The 21,629-nt window shown below is 45.3% G+C and overlaps 1 protein-coding gene across 2 annotated transcripts in view; it reads right to left on the reverse strand.

Annotated features, from left to right (window-relative positions):
- RNF115 (ring finger protein 115) overlaps positions 1–21,629 on the reverse strand; it is a 39,964-nt gene that overhangs the window by 15,179 nt on the left and 3,156 nt on the right. The window contains exons 2-4 of one of the 2 annotated variants that reach the window (XM_050930898.1): positions 8,088–8,146; positions 4,623–4,680; positions 3,895–3,975 (exon numbers count right to left, since the gene is read on the reverse strand). In XM_050930898.1, the coding sequence (XP_050786855.1) occupies positions 3,895–3,975; positions 4,623–4,680; positions 8,088–8,146 (198 nt within the window). The remainder of the gene's footprint in view (positions 1–3,894; positions 3,976–4,622; positions 4,681–8,087; positions 8,147–21,629) is intronic. The other variant, XM_050930899.1, reaches the window with a different exon arrangement.

A 21,629-nucleotide genomic window follows, 5' to 3' on the forward strand; every position in this document is an offset into this window, starting at 1 on the left:
AGTTCTCAAAGCCCTGGGCTAGTGAGTGCTAGTGCAGCCTAGCAGATAAGAGCACTGGATTGCGACTCTGGAGACAGGGGCTCTAATCCTGGCTCTGCCACTGGCTCAGTGCGTGCATCACTTTAACCTCTGTGCCTCAGTTTCCCCATCTGTACTTACCTTGTTTTTAAAGTGCTTTAACAGCTATGGGAGAAAATAGGTAATAACATTATAGGTGCCTCCGGCAAAGAGGGAGTGAGGAAAGGAAGGAACAGCTGAAAAAGGCTAGGGGAGAACTAATCCAGGCCTTGCATCTAACCTTCAAATCAGCTGCAGAGGGGCCACGGTGGATACACATTGGGAGATAACACCAGGCCATGAAAGTCTCAAGTTCAGCCAGTTCCAGATAGAACCTCAGTGCATCAAAGAGACGTAATGAACACAATCGCCTTGGACGGACTCACAGAGAGATGGTCGCTTGTGTGTCCTTCCCAATCAGCTGACAAAGGTCCGGGGAGAAAGTAGCTGTACTTTTTCCTTTGTGACCTTGCAGCAGAATATTTATTAGCTTTTCTGCCAATGGTAGGGGAGAGCTGCAACGCTTCTGCTCTTTTCGCTGCACAAGGTTTACTGATTGAATAAGTAAAACTCAAGCATTTTGTTTTAACACCGATGAAAAAAGAAGGCTTGATGGGATGTGGGGGAGGAGAGGTTTCTGGTGGGTAGAGTAGAGGATGAAAAGCAAAGCCTCCATAACATCTGTTGCTCATTGTGTGACATTGGGAAAGTCACACCGCCTCCCCATGCCTCTATTCCTCCATCTGTAAAATGGGGATTAAGCCTCCCTCACGGAGGGTGATGTGAATCAGCATGAGACTAATTAGCATTAGATCTGAAATCCTCCAACGCCAGGTTCCATAGAAACAGAAGAGCACGTTTTGCTGTTAGCTAGGACAACAGGCTTGGAAACAGGTTGCCGAGTTCAGACCACAGACAACAGCTGTGGTGATAATGGCCAATCGTCTAGGTCAGGCAGTGCGACGTATTTTGTAGAACTCACTGATATGTTTAAGCCCAGCTTTCTGGCCAACAACAAACAGTAGCCTGTTCATTCTGCAACAGACTAGCTGGCTCATTAAGCGAAACTGGGCTCAGCTCTCCAGATCCGGTCCAGGAGCTCCCTGTTGGGCCCACTGAGAGGGCGGGGCAGCACCTGAAGGGCTACAAAAGGTCACTGAGAAGTCAGAATAGGGGAATCAGGCAGGGGAGGAGAGCTGCTGGGGAGATGGTGGTACCTGGGAGAAAGCTGGGACAGGGGAGCAGCACATGGAGTTTTCTGGCTGGTGTTCCCAAGCCAGAGCGCCAAGGGCAGGGGAAGCAGCAGAGGGAGCTACCTGCTGGCTCTGTGTCAGAGCCAAGGGCCAGAGAGGGCTGAAGGCAGGGGGAGCAGGAGAGTGGCTTACCCGCTGGAGAGCTGGACCCTGAGGAAGGGAGAGCGGGCTGGGGGAGTTCCTGCTGGGAAAAGCAGGGTTGCACCCCAAAAGGATGGGCAGGGTTTCTATCCCGACAGAGGGAAAGAAGAGAACAGCTGTGACGGAAGACGCTGAGGTATGATAAGAACAAGGACTATATGCACTAGGGTGAGACAGACTATCATTTTGGGACATTTGTAACAGACTATTTGCAGAAGCATTTTGTAATAAATACCACCCCTCTTGGGGGCCAGTTTAATTAAGAGCCTGAAGTGGAGTCCTCTGAGTTACCCAAGAGGGAAACTGAGGCAAGGGGCCACTTGCAGAGGTGCCTAGGAGGGGAACCATTTGTTTATCCCACCACCAGTGCATGCTCCATTCGCTCACACACCTGCTGCTTTTGCTGTCGAAACCCACCTGTTCCTTTACTAAACTGAACAGCTGTCGGTTCCGTGACAACCCCTCCGGTAAGCCAAGACGCTCGGCTCAGGTGCGCTATTTGCATAGGACACGAGCTCTCGGAGTAGTCGAAGAAATTATGCAGAGCAATTAGCTCGATTTCCTTCCCTTTTCACCCGCTTGCAGGAAAGAAGTGGGGCATATACAGATAGTCACGAAGCAAGGGAATCTCCCCGTTCTCCTCTCCTGGACCTCTGATGGATTCGTTCAGAACTAAAAGCGCTAACTTGCAGTCTTAGGCTGCAAAACCAGTTTTGTTTTATTGCATTTTTAGAAAGCCTCTTTGTGATTAAACAAGCCTGCGATTCAAAATAGCTCAGTCAGTAGCAACTGATGCTCTGTTACTATGAGGGCACAGAAGGTTTTATAAGATTTTTATGAAAGATTTCAGAATGCGCAAGCAAGCAGTGTCAGACAACAAAGCTACCTGCGTGAAGCAGGAGCAGTTGGCATTTACACTGGATACACCAGTGTCAGGTGATCTAGACACATCACTATAAAATGACATTAGAAACAGCTGCATTTTGAGATGTACCAAAAGAATCAGACGCTACAGAATACAGAGTACAACGGAAATAGAATAATCTCAACATATTTACTATCCACATTTTACTGACACCTCATCAGACATGGGGTATGAGTGGAAAACTGCAGCTTTACTTTGTGCATCTAAGTAGCTCAGTTTACAAGCTCTTTATGCCTACTAGTTCAACTCAGCATCAGAGGCTGAGGGGAAGGAGAACAAACAAAAATAAAATCAAGATTATGATCTGCTTTGTGATTCACCAAACACACGTCCCAGAATCAGAACTGAGCTGGAACTTTTGTTGAACAGAATACAGCTACGCTCGCCTGCAACCCCGCCAAGAGCAAAACCTCATTATTAACACTAATCTTAACACGTACATCGCGTCTTTCATCCCGAACATCCCAAAGCTCTTTGTGAACGGTCACACAAAATACAAGCAAAGATCACTTTGCTCACTGTCACTGCTGGAGTAGACCACGGCATTTTAATAGCACACAGCGATGGATCATTGAAATGAATGCTATATCCAGCTGAAATGCAGAGAGGAATTGAGGCCATGTGTATACTAGCGAGCTTACAGTGGCACAACAGAGCCGTTGTAAGATCACTCATGAAGGTGCTCTATGCCAGTGGACGAGAGCTCTCCCGCCAACAGAAGTGAATCACCTCCGACGAGCGGCAGTAGCTGTGTCGATGGGAGTGCGTCTCCCGCCAACAGAGCACTGTCCATACTGGTGTCTCTGTCGGTGTAACTTACATCACTGAGAGGGATGTTCTTTCACACCCTTGAGTGACATAAGTTACACTGACAAACGTGGTAGTGTAGACATAGCCTCAGATATGCAGATTGTAATTGATTAATTGATTGTAAGATGATTAATCGCATGGAACAGTTTCCATATTAGGAGAAATTAAAAGGCCTGGGACTGTTCAGCTTAGAAAAGAGATGACTGGGGGGGGAGGGGGGGAGGGAGGATAGGATAGGGATCTATAAAATCATGACTACTGTGGAGAAAGTGAATAGGGAAGTGTTATTTACCCCTTCGCATAACACAAGATCCCGGGTCACCCCATAAACTAACAGGCAGCAGGTTTCAAATAAACAAAAGGAAGTGTTTCTTCACCCAACGCACATTCAACCTGTGGAACTCGTTGCCAAGGGATGTTGAAGGCCAAACTATAATACGGTTCAAAAAAGAATTAGATAAGTTGATGGAGGATAGATCCATCAATGGCTATTAGCCAAGATGGCCAGGGATGCAACCCCATGCTTTGGGTATCCCTAAACATCTTACTGCCAGATGCTGGGACTGGATAACAGGAGACGGATCACTTGCTAATTGCCCTGGTCTGTTAATTCCCTCCATTCTGTTCATTCCCACCTGCCACTGGCCACTCTCAGAAGACAGGACACTGGACTAGATGGACCCAGTATGGCCATTCTTATGTTTTTACCTTCTTCTGTCTCCCAATACTCCTGCCAGCGAGAGATGATTGGACAAGGCCCCTTTCGGGTCCCATCACCGCTGTTCGTTGCTACATGTGGGGGAAAGAAGGGAATTGTGGTAGATGCACCCTAGATCATGCCTCTTTCACTCCCTCTGCATCTGCTGCCCCTGTCTCCTTGCACGATTATCTGCTTTGAGCCTTTGTCCTGTGTATGTGCTTGGAACTGTCCTGTTCGCATGTGCCAAGCCATCAACTTCAAAGCCCTCCTCGAAACCCACCATGTTCAAAAAGCCTCCTACAGACAGCTCCTTCAAGAATACAGGTGAAATCCTACCCCAGCCATAGTCAATGGCAAAACTCTCGTGTACTGGGACCAAAATTTCACCCAAGGTCATGCTGTACCTTCTTGTTGCGTGTGTCTGAGATGAGAGCAGAGATTCCATCTGTTCTGTAAAGGAGTGGGCCTCTACTCAACAAACAAACAAAAAGCTCTCATCTAGCATGGCTTAGGACAACACGTTCAGGGTTTGAGACTGCTATCTGCTGGAAAGCAAACAAGGCAGTCACAGATCAACCTCCTCCGCCTATCAGTGTGTTCCTAGACATGCATTCCCGGAATGTAAATTTCCATTCAAAAAAATTGCTAAAATCCAAAATAGATTTTTTGCTCAGCTAAGGGTACAAAAATAAAAACCTTTAAAAAAAAAAAAAGTCAGCGTTAAAAGCAAACTCACCTCTGCAAACTGTGTGGATGGACTGTCGTCTATTCCACTGCCACTACCATCTAGAAAACTGAGGAGAAAAACAGACTAGTCAGAGCTGGTTGTTGCTTTCAAAAATAAGCTCCCCCTTCTGGGGGTTAAATATAGACAGAAGCCAGTGTGAGCCAGACCCTCTATAAGGAACAAGACAAGGCTCCCATGCGGGCAAAAAAGGATGATCAAATGTTACTTTGTGGAAGGAATTAGTCTATATATAAAACACAGTGTCAGCCCAGAGGGGAAATGCAGGTAAAGCTGATGCGCCTGCTGAAAGAATAAAGTGACTCTACAGCTCACCGATTTAGGTTTCCCTTGTATGGAAAAAATATGCAAGATGTTTTAGAGAGGCTCCAATTTGGAGGAAGCCAGTTCACAAGAGAGTCACTGAACAGCGGTATAAATACATTTCCCTCCGGTTGCTAGATTAGCATTTGTGCTTCACTGTAGCTGTTTATTTGCCGTTCAGAGCAGCTCACTGGTTTATCTTGGACATCTGGCACTTTGTCCCCTCCCATAAAACTCCCTCACCCCACCTACTAAACTGAAACTGAAAGCCTCCTGTGCTTAGCTCTGCAATACAAAACATGTCATTTTGCAGAGTTTGTTCAGGGAACGGTGAAAAGGCTACTCAGTTCCAAGGCAAGCATTCCTAACCACAGAGCCAAGCAAAAACACTGGACTTCATAGAATTACATTTTCATGTTCATTTGTTAATTGCTAGGAATATCTGTGTTTAAAAGGGACAGTGACTCACATTCTTCCAGTGAAACATGTTACATGGCCTTCCTGCTTTGGGAGCCCTGAGATATCAGACTTTAGTTACCACTCTCACTCCAAATAGCACAACTTTCTCAGCAGCGGCTCAGGACTGAATATAGTAAGTGCCAGACGAGCACATTTTTCAGTCCCTAGTTGTTTGTAGGCAGCGTGTTCGACTGGATAAAGAGCTGGACTGTGAATCAAGAGAACTGGCTTCTATTTCTGGCTTTGCTACCAAATTGCTGTGACCCCTTGGGCACAGTCCCTCAATTTCCTCTTTCATAAGATGCAGAGATCAATGGATGAAAACTGCAAATTGTCATTTACATCCTGACAACTAGCACATTAGAAGGAGCAGAGTGTGAGGATACATGGTTTGCTTTATGCAATCAGAGGAAAGGCGGAGTTTTGTTCAAACACGATTTATCAGCCATGTTTAATCAACTAACACACAAAATAAAGTCCTACCCGTCTCCGAAGAGCTCACCAATACAAAACATCTTTGAAATAGGCACCATATAATGAGTTACACCATCATTACTATTAAGTGGAATATTAAATCAAGCCGTATTATATGGCATTAGACCAAGATTTTGCGCCACCTAAAGCTTGGTCAGGATTTGTGTTGCAAATCAACGTTCCATTTTGCCTACATTTTTGCCAGAGGAGTGCTAAATTAGTACCAGTGATGCTATTCCTCACCATCAAATTAGTTTCCATTAATAAAATAGCAGCAGCTCTATAGTGAGCTGTATGTTCAAATATTAATCAGTCCCTACAATGCCATTAAATATTATCCCCGTTTTAAAGTTTGAGAACTTGAAGTAGAGGCATGAGGAGACTTTCTTGAGACCATAAAGGGAGTCGGTGTCAGAGCAACGCACTCGAGTTCTAATCCAGATCCCCAGTTCCAGACTTAGACAGTTACTCTTAATTATAGCAGCCCATAAGAAAGAAGCAGTAGTGCGGGAAAAGTTATAGCATCAATATGGCTTCTGCTGAGCTTTGCTAAGAGAGAAGGGATGGTCTAGTGCAGAGTTGGGCAAACTACAGCCCATGGGCCACATCTGACCCGCAGGACCGTCCTGCCTGGCCCTTGAGCGCCCAGCGGGGAGGCTAGCTCCTGGCCCCTCCCGTGCTGTCCCTCCTCCCACACAGCCTCAGCTCACCATGTTGCCAGAGCTCAGGGCAGCGGGCCTGCGAGCTCCTGCCGGGCAGCGCAGCGGCATGGCTGGCTCCGGCTGCTCTGAATGGCATGGCAAGGGGGCAGGGAGTGGGGGGACTGGATAACAGGCAAGGGGTCCCAGGGGCAGTCAGGGGACAGAGAGCAGGGGGCAGTTGGATGGGGTGAGGGGGTGGTCAGGGGATGGGGGGGAGGGGTTGGATAGGCTTGGGAGTCCCAAGGCGCCTGTCAGGGGGCAGGGGTGTGGATAGGGGTTGGGGCCATCAGGGGACAGGGAGCACGGGGGGTTAGATAGGGGGTGGGGTCCTGGGAGAGGGTGGTCAGGGGACCATCAGGGGGGTTGGATGGGTCAGAGGTTCTGAGGGAGTCAGTCAGGGGGCGGGAAGTGGGAGGGAGTGGGGGCCAGGCTGTTTGGGGAGGCACAGCCTTCCCTACCCAGCCCTCCATACAGTTTTGCAACCCCAATGTGGCCCTCGGGCCAAAAAGTTTGCCCACTCCTGGTCTACCGGTTAGGGAGCTAGCTGAGAGACCAGGGTTCAATCCCCTCTTCCGACATAGACTCCCTATTTGTGGCCTGGACAAGTCACTTAGGTCTAACCCCTAGCCCAAACTCCCCGTGTAGACACTACCAGGTAGATGGAAGAATTCTTCCATTGACCTACATACTTCCTGTTGGAGAGATGGACTAACTACAGTGATGGAAAAACCCTGTCCATTGATGCAGGACGCGTCTACACAACAGTGACACAGGAGCACAGCTGCAGCACCGTAGCTGTGATGCGCAGCGCTAGCGTAGACACTTACTATCTGTGTCTCAGTTCCCTGTCTGTAGTGTGGGAATGACAGCACTGCCCCACTTCAGAGGGGGTTCGGAGGATAAACAACTTTGAAGAGTAAGAGGTGCTCAGACACTACAGTAATCAGTACCTTAGATAGAGATAAAAGTTACTTTTAACCTTCATACCTGCAACCACAAAGGTTTAAATCTCCTCTTGGTGAACTTGCCTAATTAGCATTAACAATTATATCCCCAAATCCGTAACAACACTCATCTACCACAGTGGTTCTCAACCTGTGGTCTGTGGAGCCCTGGGGGTCTGAGATCATGCCTAAGATTTCCAAAAGGGTCTGCACCTCCATTCAAATTTTTGTAGGGGTCCGCAAATGAAAAAATAGTTCAGAATCACTGATCTACCGGACACAAGCAGAGACTAACCTCACAACTTCCACTTCTTTATTGAGGGGCTTCCTTGAAGTTCTCCTCGTCAATATCACTCCAGTGTCACAATAACTGTTTTTGTTTGTTTTACTCTGGGGAGATGAGTGTTCTATAATGGTCACTGCTATCAGTTGACAAATAGGTCCTGTTTTAATTTTGCATCCATTTCCCCTTATTTTATGTACAGCATTTAAATGCCTTGCAATACACAACTTACACATTGATTACAAATATATATCAGAAATTGACCTCACACATTCACGAGTATGTACAATACCTGGAATCATCTGTCACTTCTTCAATAAAGCCAGATTCACATCTGGGGCAAATGTACTCCTGTGAAGAGAAAAAAGGGAAGTCTTTAGTCACATTATGCTCAGTTAGCAGATGCAGGCAGGAAATACAGTGCCCAAGGTGAAGCTCAGAGACACCGCATGTGTGACTCTAATATGGATTCCGAATTTTTGTTTCCCCTGCAATAAAAATACAGACTTTGCACCTCCGTGACATCTTTTATCAGAAGTTCTCAAAGCACTTTAAAAAGGGTGGGTATTATTTCACTTTTATAACTGAGGGTCTGAGAGGTGCCTTTCCCAAGGTCTCACAAAGTCAGTGGCAAATTGGAAAAAATCAAACCCTCTGCTTCCTGACTCCCAACCCCTTGCTCTAACCAGTAGACTGTGCTACCTCCTTTCAGTTTAGGCTTGACATTCTTGAAGTCCTTTACAAGCTATGCTTTATATTTGTGAAAGCAGCTCCCAGGTGAGATCAGGGGGAAAAAAACCCAATAGTTAAAGAGATTCAACATCCATATCACTTCACGCTGTATGCTATTCGAACAGGAAGAATTGGAAAGAGCTAGACTGATTGTCCCTATTTGTTTAGGTCCTTTGGTTAAGTCACTCATGTGATCCATTTTATTCATCCATCGAGTGAATAGAATATTTAAGTCACAAAGCTGCTATGATTGGGTGTAAAATACTTAGACAGTCTCAGATTAATCGACATTAGGGAAGGTGCAAAGTAGTTTATTACAATCTATCAGCTGGAGATGTACACTGGGATAGTTTAACTGGAAAGCAGATTTTCTGCTTCTTACAGAGCAATTCCACAGCTCAGCATTGGTATCTCCGTGGCGTCTGGATGCTCTGTCACAACCCGCCTGAACACAGTCTTTATCTATCAGCAGCAAACCAGCCTGGATAACTCCATTTAAGAAGAGTGCCATTTAAAAGGCTACCGAGAAGAGCTGGGAACTTCGATAACAGGCCTCGGAGGAGGACTGCTTCAACTGCCAATTGACAGCGATGGTGACAGAAAAAAAGCCACTTCAATTAAAGAGGTGCCAGAAAGCAGCTATTTCAAACGCAGCTCTGCCGCGGCACTGGCCCTCCTGTAGCGAGCACTGAAGGAATTTACAGGCTAGTCACTCTGTAATTATCAAAGTCAGAGCATAAACAGCTTTGTCATCTCTTCTTAAAGCCACTTTCACAGAAGGAGATAAGAGAAATGAGCTGGATTCACTCAGTCTGCCAACCAGATACCAGCTCTGCCTGGTATTCTGTTTTCTCGCCAACTACGCTGTCCCTTTATAAACAAGCTGAATTATTCAGACTGGACATTTTTTAAATGCACGGCCCCATGTCTGTCTCCTGTTGCATGTTGCCCTGCCCCCTTACCTGAATGGTCACACAAAGCTATACCCCTTTAAACCCCCAAAATATTAACCATGGGACTCATGCATCCACCTTTCCTATCACAAGCTCAACCATGACATCATCCTTCTCCATGCTCTGTACTCAAGGCAGGAAGCTGCAAGACCAGAAGCACGGTACCTCCTGGGAGGTCACCATCAATGCAAGGGAGGGTGGGGGTGCCAGTGGCGCAGCTGCAAAAAACTTTCAAGAACTGGGGAATCCAGAGGTTCCCTAGTCATATGAATTTAGGCAAACGCCCTGCTAAGGATATCGATGTAAAGTTAATGGATGCATCCGTTATAGGAAAGAGATTTTAAAAGGCAGGTTTTAGTTTATGTGCTGGAAGAAATAGGAAGCCCAGCTTATTTCATTTATACAGGTAGCTGGAGTTCCTCTAATGACTGGGTGGTTGGGCTCCCCATTTTGGGAGTCCTGGGGAGAGTGCATGATCTAAAAGGAAGGATGCTCCTGCGATTAACACATGCAAAGGAGAGGCAAATCTAGGTTCCCATCTGTGCCATGGGCTTGAGAGACTCGGAGCAAAACATTTCCATTCCCTGGGCATCAGTGTCCCCATCTGTAAAACGGAGACAATATTAACCCCTATTTCGCTGGGGTGGGGAGGTTATGAGGTTTAATTCATTAACGTTCGTAAAGCTCTTTGAGATCCTTCCATGGAAGGTGCTTCACAAAGGTAAGGCTGACCTAAAAAAATTAAGGAGGCAAAAGGAGTCAGGGGCTTAATTCCCACTGACTTTCAACCTTAGGCCCCTTTAAAAATACTCACCCTAATAGATGAAAAATCCCTCAACCACAATGATTTTCCATGACTTCCTGCCTCAAGCTAGGCTTGATCAGGGACCCAGTCCTGCAAACCTTCCCTTCAACTGACACGAGAGATCTCACTAAGCACTGCTTGGTGGCCACCCTGCATTTCCTCTGTGACAGGCTAGCAAAAACAACAAACACACGCCAGTGCCTATTGCCTGTATCTGGACCCCTCGTCACCAGGCTTCAGGCAAGAGTATGGCAGTGACACAACACGTTGCCCTGGTGTATACCCTTCTGCTGTCTGTATAGACCCATGCTCACCCTGCTGGACTTTCCTGAAGCATCTTGACACTGCCGATCACCAAATACTCCCATCCTGCCTGCAGGGATGAATAGAGATGTCCCAAAATGGGGGGGTTCAGATCAAACCCCCGTCGGCTCATTATAGGAAAGTGTTTCTCCACTTCCAAAGTCATGATTTGTGGAGTGCTGTACTCTCCTTCATCTTATCCAGCAGCCATGCAAAGCTGTCAGGAAAGCTTGTAAGCAGCACAGGCTGCAGCAGCACGTAAAACACCCAGCTCTGCATTCCCTTTATGCCAAGCATACAGAGCACTTTCTTGGCTTTCACAATACCCAGCTGAAGATCAGCAACGAGGAACTTTCGGGGGGAACCCAGGCAAGACTCTGGTGATACTAGCATAGAAAGGAAAGTGATTCAAAGAACCTGCCTCTTCTGTAAACAACCTTACTTCCAGTGATGGCATCTGCCCTGAGAACGTGAAGACACCTGCTAGCATCTGTGACTGGCCAGAAGATCACACTCTATACCAACACACATGGCAATCCATGCATTTGTGACTGGAAAGTAACAACAATGAGAATCTGGCTCAGAAGATGCCAACTGGTGTAAACCAACATTGCTATGGAGCTGTGCTGATTTATAACAGCTGAGGACCTGGTCCCTAAGCCCAACACTTAAAAAAATGCTGAGGTCGGCAAATAGAAGCAATCTTTCAAATATTTCAGTGACCCTACATGCAGCAATGCCCCCTAACATACACAGCCTCCACTAAATGCTGACTTCATCAAATATCGGTACACATTAAGGCCCATTGTATGCATGGTCTGAAAACTTTGTGCAAGCGGTTGTACTTTGGTATTTACCTTCAATCTGAAACGTCCTTGGAAACATACCCAGACTCTGTTTGCGATGTCAGATACTGAGAGTGGGGGAAAACTGCTGTGCCAGGACAAGAGAGGGGAAGTTCTGAAACTGTTTAATATGATAAATTATACTCCAAGAGAGCCCTCAGCCAGCCTAAACGCAGCTCACTCTGCAATTTGCGACTCCGTAACATCTGTTGGATTTGATGGATGAAGCCTTGTCACAATATCACAATCTAGCCTCTTGGCTGAGGCATTCCACTGTCCATGAACCAGGACTGGCATTTTGGCCCTGATCCTGAAAGCTGTCCCATGCAGGGGTATCCCTTCGCCCTTGTGGAAGGGCACTGGTGTTAATGGGGCTCTCTCGCAGAGGTAAGACTCCACTCCATGAAGAGTGGCTAGCTCCATTGCTGTCTCTTTGAAATAGAATGGATTGATTTGTAAAGACATTAGAACAGACTTTTTTAAAAACACATATTTAAGTACTGTTCTGTAAAGTGAACTGAGCACTCGTGATGTGTGCTGGATTGACAGCCCCAGAGATGGACAGAGAGATCCAGCGCAGACAGCAGCTTCCTCCATGCTGACCTGTAGGAGCCTCCTCTAGAGACAAGATCAGGTTTCCAGTTCTTAGCCTCTCCTCCAAGACTGCCAATTAGGGATGGGATTTTCAAGGCTTAAGGGAGTCAGACGCCCAGCTTCTGTTGATGGTCAAGGAAATCTAAGCATCTAAGTCATTAGACCCCTTTAAATACCCGAGCCTTGGGTGCCAGTTTGTGCCAGCATTTTTCGTCCTGTAAACATTTAGTGGTCATAGTCCAGGATTCCAGTTTCCAAGTTCATCCCAGATGGGCTAAGGAACAACCCTGGAATGTTTTTCTAAATTTTAAAATTCACTTTAAAACAACAGGGAGCATTTCAACTCTGTGGCAAAACCTGGCTCCCATGAGGGCAAGCTAATCAGCTGTTTAGCCTGAGGAAAAACAGGCAATGACCTCATAAAACAGACTAAGCTACTGTTTATCCCTTAAATGACAGGCCGTAAAAATTTGGCTGCAAACTTAAACATTCTGGGATCTGCTCTTACACTAGAGTTGTGGGGAATTCCTTTCTCTTGTCCCCATCAGCATACTGATGAGAGAACGGAAAGCATTTAAGAGATTCCCCCTACCAATTCCTGGTCTTAAAAAGCTTATTTAGAAAGTGGCCTAGTTCTGCTCCAGCTTCATAAATCTGCTTCAATTTATGGCAGACATCACCAACAAAAACCAAAACCAAAACCAAAAACCACACAGTCTCTGAAGATTATTTTTCCTCTGCCCCCACCATGCTGAAGAGTGATTTAATAAGGAACATTCCCAGGACTCAGGAATAGAATTTCAAGCTTGAATTTGGCAGCACGTAGTCATCCACATTCTTGAACCCCATGTGTATCCAGGTAGATACGAAACAGGTCAAAGGGAGGGGTGGGGGGAAATGATCAAGTTACTTTACACCTCACTAGTGGTTTCATGGAACTAGTTCAGTCATAAGCAACAGCTGAAATCTAACCCAAGAATTGCTAATATTTCCCCTTTGTTCCAGATGCTTCTAAAAAAATTGAACACAGTTTATCGGTGGAGTGCATACTGGAGAAAATTAAACGTTTAGGACATATTTGCACATTCAGGCTTCGGGCCACCTCCCAGGAAGACTGTCAACAACCCAGCAGGAATCTTTACAAAATACAAACCAAGAGAGTATTTTAGGTATCAAGAGGTTTGCTAATCAGACAGGGCATTACAGGGAGCACAAACAAAAGATAAGTTACTTAAGTGTCGGAGATGGAAGAGACCTCTCATTAAGACCAGTCCATCCAATAAAGGATTACTCCCTACAATGCATCATCCAGCTCTTCTGAATTCCTGATACTTTTTGGCATCCAATACCTGCTCAAATTCCAGGAGTGATGTTATCAGAGCTATAGAGAGAATGACAAATACCTCCCTCCCTGTCATGTGATGCCTTCATGGGTGCAGCCTAAAAATTTGCACTGGTCTTTTTGCCGTCCTACTGCAAACTCCAGTTTACAGTCCTGTGTGCGTCTGGGTCAGCATAACTGCTTTCCACATTCTCCCTTCCGATCGAATCTTTCTAATGATTTCCCACATATATTTATTTATAATTAGTACTACCATAGCACCTTGGAGCCCTTACTAAGGACCACAAACCCTTCTGCCCTCCACAGATTAATCTTGTTTTGTTATTTTCTACACTGACGCATCAGTTCTGAACATTTACGACTTGTCCTTCCTGCTTGGACATAAGGGGACAAGCTTCTAAGGAGAGCTCAGGTAGGTAGCTAAATAAGTGGCAGGATTTTCAAAGGAGCCCAGAATTACTGGAGCTCAGCACCAGTGAAAGTCTGAGGTCGGTTTAAAAAATAATAATAAAATATTGGGATGCTAAAGAGAACAGACACATCTGAAAGAAGACTTGCATTGCTCAGCTCTGTGTAAAGGCAGGTATTTGAGTGAAATACCAATATGTACAGCTAGACTAAGCAACCACTGAGGGAGGAAGCACGTAAGACCATGTAACCATCTGTAAGTATTTGAAGGCATCAATAACTAGTAGGAAGATAATTATTTATGGTGCAAAATTGCTGTGCCTCCTAGGGCCCTGCTGTAGGGTTATGGTCCAAATTTGAAGTTGTTTGAGCATTTTATAGTTCTTATAACTTTTCTTGCACAGACCCCAGGTTCAAACTATGGCTCTGATTCTCCCCAAACTGAGATCAGGATTGACTTCAGCTAATGTCTGCCACCCACTGCCACTTGGCAGAAACAATATTTTAGAAGTTATTCAGGCTGGAAGATGGATCTACAAAGGACTTCAGCCAAGAGCTATGTCGTCGCTCTGAGGGCAGAGTCACGATTGTGGGGTATTTTAAGTCAATTTCCTGGTATTTAGAACCAGAGGGGTTGACTCAGGAGTGTTACAAGGATGCTCTGAAGAATATGATGTTCTATGAGCGTAAATACAGAGTATTATTTGACTGGACTAAGCAGCTCAACAAGTGACATAGGGAACAGACAAGGGGCCTAGAAGATCTAATGGGAAGAGACTCAAGCCCAAAGGTTCCATGCTATCCCTTTTTGAGTTACATGAAGCCCTCGTTTAATGAAGTACTTAAACACATGCTTAACTTTAAGCATTCAAGTGATCCGATTGACTTTAATGGGTCTGCTCCTGCCCCTGAAGTTGGGCACCTGCTGAACTGAGTCTGAAGAGACACTCCTCCTCCCTTTCCCATGGTGCTCCTGAGACTCAAGCCCCTAATTTCAACAGGAAGTTGCTGCTAGCAGGGTGTTCATGGTGAGGGGTTCTTTGAGTCTGGAACTCAGCCCTTCTCTTGATCTGACAGAGCCACAACTCTTATCTTTCAGGAACAAGCCAACTTTACTTTAAGTTGGCAGTGAGATAAGAGGGTGTTTTTTGTACAGCTGAACGGATGAGTTCACAGCCCTGATTTATGAAAAATGTGACTAGAATGAGAGGGACACATTTCCTAAGAGCACCCAGATTTCAGGCATCCCCACTTGAGATGCCTGGGGTCTGATTTTCAAAAAGGTGCTGGGCTGCACCTTAAGTCACTGGGTGCTGAGGATGCTTAGCAACTCTCAAAAAAATCAGGCCCACTGTGTCTATGCTGCGCACCCAACAACGGAGGGACCAAACACAAGAGCCAGTTTTGGAAAGGCAGCTACATGTTAAATAAATGCCAAATTCCAGATCAACCCAAACAGCACGGCATTGGCTTTGCTTAAAATCCTTTGCTTGGTTTTCTCTGTTGAAACCACCATGTTATAAAGATTTGCTAAACCTGCACCATTCCGTGTCATCACCGACGCTGCTGTTTCCCAAGGCCTGCAGAACTGATGCGGTTCAGTTGGCTGTGCAGTTCACTGCAGTCCAAGTGAAGGACATGCATGCAGAGAGGTTCTTTTCCAGAAGACAGACCTCAAGATAAAATTCTGCTTAGGTTTCTGATGCTGACGTGAGCTCCCCTCAGAGAAGATGCTAGGATGAACATCTTTAAAACTAGGCTGATTATTTCCAGAGTCCATGACGCAGTGTTTCAGGGGATATCATGATTGTGCACAAAGACTCAGATTTAAGGCCTGTGGCCCTGTTCATTTTTGGAAGTCCTCTCCTACATCCAATAAGTTGGAGAGACTTGAATACAGGCATTTTGCCCAGAAGCTAATATACTATTACTTGCAGGATACAAACGGAGATAAATACAGCATTTGGACTGAATAACTAAGATAGAGGGGAAATCGGCAATGGGAACAAAACAGATGAGTGGAGCTGTGTATGGTATTTCAGAATTATTTCTTACACTAATACTACCCATTGTTTGAAAAACTCTCCTAGAAAGCTGGAAGAATAAAGAGGCGCTGGATTGCTCAGGGATACAGAACCTTTCATCATTAAGTTACTGCTCAGTGTCTAGCTATGGGGTGACTGGAGGTTGCTCACATGGACTGATCACGGTGGGTCTCAGTCCCGTCCCTGCATCATAAGAATCATGATCACAATCGGCCTCTTTCGTGGCAGTCTTGGCTGGAAAGCCCTGGTCCCTGGAAACTGAACTCCTCGCTGTTACCTCCAACAGTGGTTGAAGGTACCTATCATCTCCAAGGCAGGACTGAGCCATAGTGGGGAAGGGATAGGGAGAGCAAGTTTTGCTAAGGAGTCTAGAAGTCTCCAGCACACTGGTCAGAGCACCTAGCCAATCTTCCGTTAACACCAATCAGCTCTGATTCATGCATTCCCCAATGTGGCCAGTCTGCTAAAAGCCCTCTGTCCCTCCAGCCGATCATTAACTGTGCCGAAGCGTCCAAGCCCAATTATTTTTAAGCAGTCAGAATCGGAGGGCAAATACGTATTTCAGCCTTTTGCCTTGATTCTCAATCTGAAGCAGGCAAATCATGAGAAACGGCAATGGAATGACATGTGCAGGGCTTCTTGGCCATGTTATCATCAACCAGAGGGTAAGGCGCTCAGATACACAACCTCCATACCATTCTACTGAGGTCACTGACAGTCTATTTTCTTTTCCTCTCTTTACCTTCCAGGGCAAGCAGCAAGCTACAGTCCTATGTGGGAATCTCAAGCTAAATTTTCCTTTGGTATATGCTGGATGAATATTTGAACTCTTCATGCACCCACAAAAGGATCCAAGCACCCTAATTTCTTCCATATGATCAATGTGTCTCAATCCTTACATGCGGCACAGTCCCCTACAGGGTAGCCAAGTATCTGCGGTCTAGTCAGTCTTTGGCCAAACTGCAGTAGTTCTAGCGATGCAGGCACCTTTCCACTGGGAATTCAGTTGAGCCACCAAAATCATTTTCTGTGGGCCACTAAATAGCCAGGTTAGTTCACTTCAGAAGTAACATGGCACCCACATACCAGTGTAAAAGGCGTGGCATAAGAACATTTTTAGCCAGCAGCTAAGGAAGCCATACTAGCTATTTACAGTTTGAGCTGTTTGCTCACACTATGCCAAGAACTTGTCAGGCAACTTAGAATGGAACAATTTAAAGATAATTTTTAATCTAATTATATAATTTCTGTGATATGCAGGTAGTCAAACTAGATGATGCTAATGGCCCCTTCTGGCCTTAACCAAAACAAATTCCTCACAGTTGGGGAGAAGAAAAATCAAAACCAAAACCTAGTATCTTTCCCTTCTGTAGCTCCTACTATCTGAACTGTGTTCCGTGCATGGATCTTGAACACAGTTCTTTTGTGCTGTGCCTATACCCTTTCATTTCTTTTTCTGCTATTGTTTAGCTTGGTAACTGTATTTTGCAGAGGATTTTGGGACAGCTCCACTGACTATATAAAATTGTATTGACTCTTCAGCGACACTGCAAGGAAAGGGAAATTCCATTTACCTGAACTTTGTCTTAATGGTTATTCGATACCTTGGTGTTTTTCTCTTCCTCATGCAGCACCAAGTGCTTTGCAGATTTGTAGCAAGATGCAAACGTATGCAATTCACCTGTGGGAATGCGGGAGCCTGCTGGGTCCTACCACCTTTCCCTAGAGCCACGGCACTAGCTAGCTGCTATTACTTTATAGTCGAGCCTATTTATTTCACGTTATACATGTATGTACAATGCTGTAGTTGTTTTCCTACCCTTTACCTACCCTGATGTGCTCTGTCTGGCAAAATTCATTCATATGGAGAGAGACACCACAGAAGTACGTTTTGCCCTTTAATTGTGAGCCAACTATCTTCGAGGCAGAAGTGCAATGGGTGAGCTAACCCAGTGTTTTGGCCAGCTTGCAACACAGGTGAGTATTTTTTGCCTACTTAAAAGTTCTCCTCTAGTTTTAGTTGGTTATGGTATTATTCACTTCCTGTTTTAAACTGCTGTGCAGCGTCACTTCACACTGCTAAAACTGAGGCCATGTTCACCCAAGAGGAGGTTGCACGGGGGGAAGGGGGCAGCGGCAAGGGTTAAATAAGCCCCATAAACATCATCTTGCATCTCATATAGCTTGCATCTTGCATGGTTAACAGTACTGATCCTGTGATCCGTGACAATTTTGTATGCATAAAGGGCAACAGGACCCATCTCCAAGGCTCCAGGCCTGCAAACACATACACATGGTTAACTTTAAGCACAAGCAGGCTGATTCATTTTCATAGCACTACTCATGTGTTCACGTCAACGGGAATTCACTTTAAGCAAGGGCAGGATCAGGGCCTACATTTGTAAAGTGCCCTTGGATCATTTCTATTAAAAGGGTGTCCTGACCCCAATCAATATTTCAGAACTGTTCAATTCTGCAGAAATTGTAGCCTGTAATGCATTCTCAGAAAGGCTGAGCCGCAATGACCTGAGATGAGTTGAACCTTTTTAATTAATATTGCAGGCATTCCTTATTCGAACCTAAACGGACCACAGCAGAAATGGCACAGGTGCCTTCCATTCAGCGTAGCCTTTACTACAGGCATTCTTCTGGAACAAAAAACCCATTAGAACCAGACAGAAAAACCTGTCAAGAGAGTCCAGCTTAAAGGAAGATGCCAATTCATGATGGACTAAGTTGCACAGCTTGTGAGTCTTTTTCCTCTAATAAGTTTACTGTTCTCAGGTAGCCGTTAGAAAATGTTTCCCTATACAAAACTATCGCCAACCAACGCAGGACAGACTGTATTCATTTAAGAGATATGGGTCACAGGATTTTTAAAGAGAATCAACCAGTTTATTCCTGTGTCCAACACGGATGAGAGTAGGTAGGACTTTCCCCTCTCTTGCTTAGTGCATTTACCTTATAACATTGATGTACTGCATGTAGTAAAAAAGTTTCATTCTTCCATATAATACGAAGCCAGATTTAATATTAACATGGAAAACATTTCAAAAGTTTCTTTTAACCGTACACTGGGATTCCATGCTGTGGGATTAAAATCTACTTTGACGATGACATTGGAAGCCAGTTTTGGGGAAGTCTGAAAAAGTACAGTTTCCTAGTTTACAATTCTGATGTGACGAGGGGTAACGAGCTTACATTCCTTCAGCACCTTTCACTCCCCAAAAGAGAGTACTGCTCCACCAACATAGCTGAATCAAGATTTGACTCCATTCCTGGAACAAAACTAAACCCTTGAACACTCCAATGTTTAGCCCAGCTGAGGTAAGTCTTCACTAGGAAAACGGATGTGATCATAACTCATGTTAGCTAATAGGAGGCAAAATCCTAATGAAGACAAGACAGTTTGCAGTTTCACGTGAGTTTGCAGGCTCCTCCATACGTCTTTAACTTCACCCACTAACTTGAGTGAAAACTACAGACTGCCTTGTCTTCACAAGGATTTTACCCAAATATAAGGACTTAGAGGGATGCAGATTCTATCCTCACTACACGTTAACTGTGTTGTCACCAATGCAAGGGGCAATCGTATTGTACCCTTGACTTGGTTATAGAGGTAGTATCAACGAGGCCAACATTTTATATCGACCACTCTGTGTATTTGACTTGCGTAGTGCTGATCACATTCTTAGCACTTAAAGAATTAGTACACCAGGATCATTTAATCCATCACTAAAATGCAGTCAAACCCGTGGTGACACGTGGCCACCATTTAACAGTGCACTGCAACCCTAAGCAACAGTTCGGGATGGGAAGTTAGCAGTAACCTTTAGCGTACTTTGGATGAGTTCAAAGTGCTTTACAAGAGTGGAGAAATGTTAAGTGAAAGAAAGCTCTGCACCCCTTCCCCCCCAACATAAATGAAACTGCAGGGATTTGATATCTTCAGACTACAACTGGGGCATGATCAAGATGCCAGGGTCAGTCACCTATCCCTGACAAAAAGGACCATGAGATTTTTGATGACATTAACTGATCAGGATCACGGAAGACCTGAGAGAGGGGCAAGCTGCAGATTCATTGTAACGTGGGCCATTGGGGGGGAAGAATGTTTTTAAAAAGCACATGGCAGCAGTTTGCTTCACCGCAGATATTTAACTTGGAATTCTGAAAAGCCTTCCTGATTTCTCTCTCGTGCTGGGTTTAATCACGATGAGTTATCCCGTTACCTTAAAATAAAAACATATCCGCTGGGCTGCAGCTGCAACATGACTTGCACCTGCAGCATACAGCAGAGAGCGTGATTTGAAATGGCAGTCAGGGAACATGGTTTATTTCCCCCCCACCCCCCAAATGAAACCAGGTCACATTCAGCCAATGGTGGCGTGCACATCAGTTATGCTACAGAAGCTATGGAAACATTACCACTGAGATCCAACACGCGTTAACACTGTCTGTGGCTGTCAGTGAACAGCCAGCCTTCACGTGACAGCCTGGGAGGAGAACAGCTCCAGCCATGTATAAACATGGCTTGTTTCAAGGATTGCTTGCCTCTCTCTCGCTCTTTTTGGGTGAAGGAGGCAGAGATGGGAATAGCAGATTTTAAATATTTTTTATATATAGTTGATCACAACAACGCTGCTGTTGAATAGAGGACAATTCACAGCTACATCGAAGATCAGCACAACACCAAGATCTGTTGTCCCACTGACATTCTGGGAGATTTACCTGAGGCCTGTCCATGCAGTAAGCACCAATGGAAGTTGTACACTTGCTTCAAAAGGAGGAATAGGCCTCACACTTTTCAGCAGCATGTTACTCCGGGTATAAAGGATTACCTCCTCGCCCCACTACGTAAGCAATCTCAGAATCTCCCTCAAAAGAGATCATTTTTATTTTAAGCTGGCATTATCCTAATATAAAGATCACACCAAAGCAGCACAAAAACTTCCCATTTTATGAGGGGAAACTGGTAGAGAGAGGGGAAGTTATGTGCCTGAGGTCTCACAGAGAAAGTTATTGGCAGAGCTGGGAACAGAAGTCTTGACTCTCAGTCTTTAGTTCTCAGCCTTAGGCCATGTCTGCGCTATAGCAAGACACCTAGGATGCTGCAGCTGGGTCATTGTAGCAGGGCAGCATAGACTACAGCAAGGGAAGGGGGGTTCCCATTAAAGCAGGGAATCTACTTCCATAAGACACAGTAGCTCAGGCAACAGGAAAATCCTTCCATCGACTCAGCCTCATCTACACCAGGGCTTACGTCAACCTAACCACGGTGCTCACGGCATGATGTCCTTTACAGCTCTGAGCAAAGCAGGTAGGTTGACCTAAGTTTTGGGTGTAGACCAGGCCCAAGTCTTTGGTTTGAGCTATCTCCCCCTATCTGGAGGCAAACAAGTCCATGTACTTCTACTGGATAATTCAGAGATCTGAAAGCAAGTCCTAATGGAGCCCTTTACAAACAGTAACCCATCACCCCATGAGACCAATGTTTGCCATATTTTAAAGATGGAGAAACTGAGGCATGAAGAAAGGAAGTGACTTGCCCAAGGACACAAAGGAAATCAGTATCAGAGCATCATTAGAACTAAGGAGTTCTCCTCCCAATTTCATGCTCCTTAAAGAAAGTTTGCCTCAACCAGAGATTGCAAAACATAGGCTGATTCATGATGACTGGCCTTCAGAAGAGTGCAAGAGTCCTACTCCAGAAATATGACATGACAAGGCACGTCAGGGCCTTCCTTAGTGGCTGCCTGGGACTCTGACGGGAGATCCCTTGCTTGAGAACTTGACGAGGTGACTGA

The sequence above is a fragment of the Gopherus flavomarginatus genome, chromosome 20 (assembly GCF_025201925.1).
Source record: "Gopherus flavomarginatus isolate rGopFla2 chromosome 20, rGopFla2.mat.asm, whole genome shotgun sequence".
NCBI classification, from domain to species: Eukaryota; Metazoa; Chordata; order Testudines; family Testudinidae; genus Gopherus; species Gopherus flavomarginatus.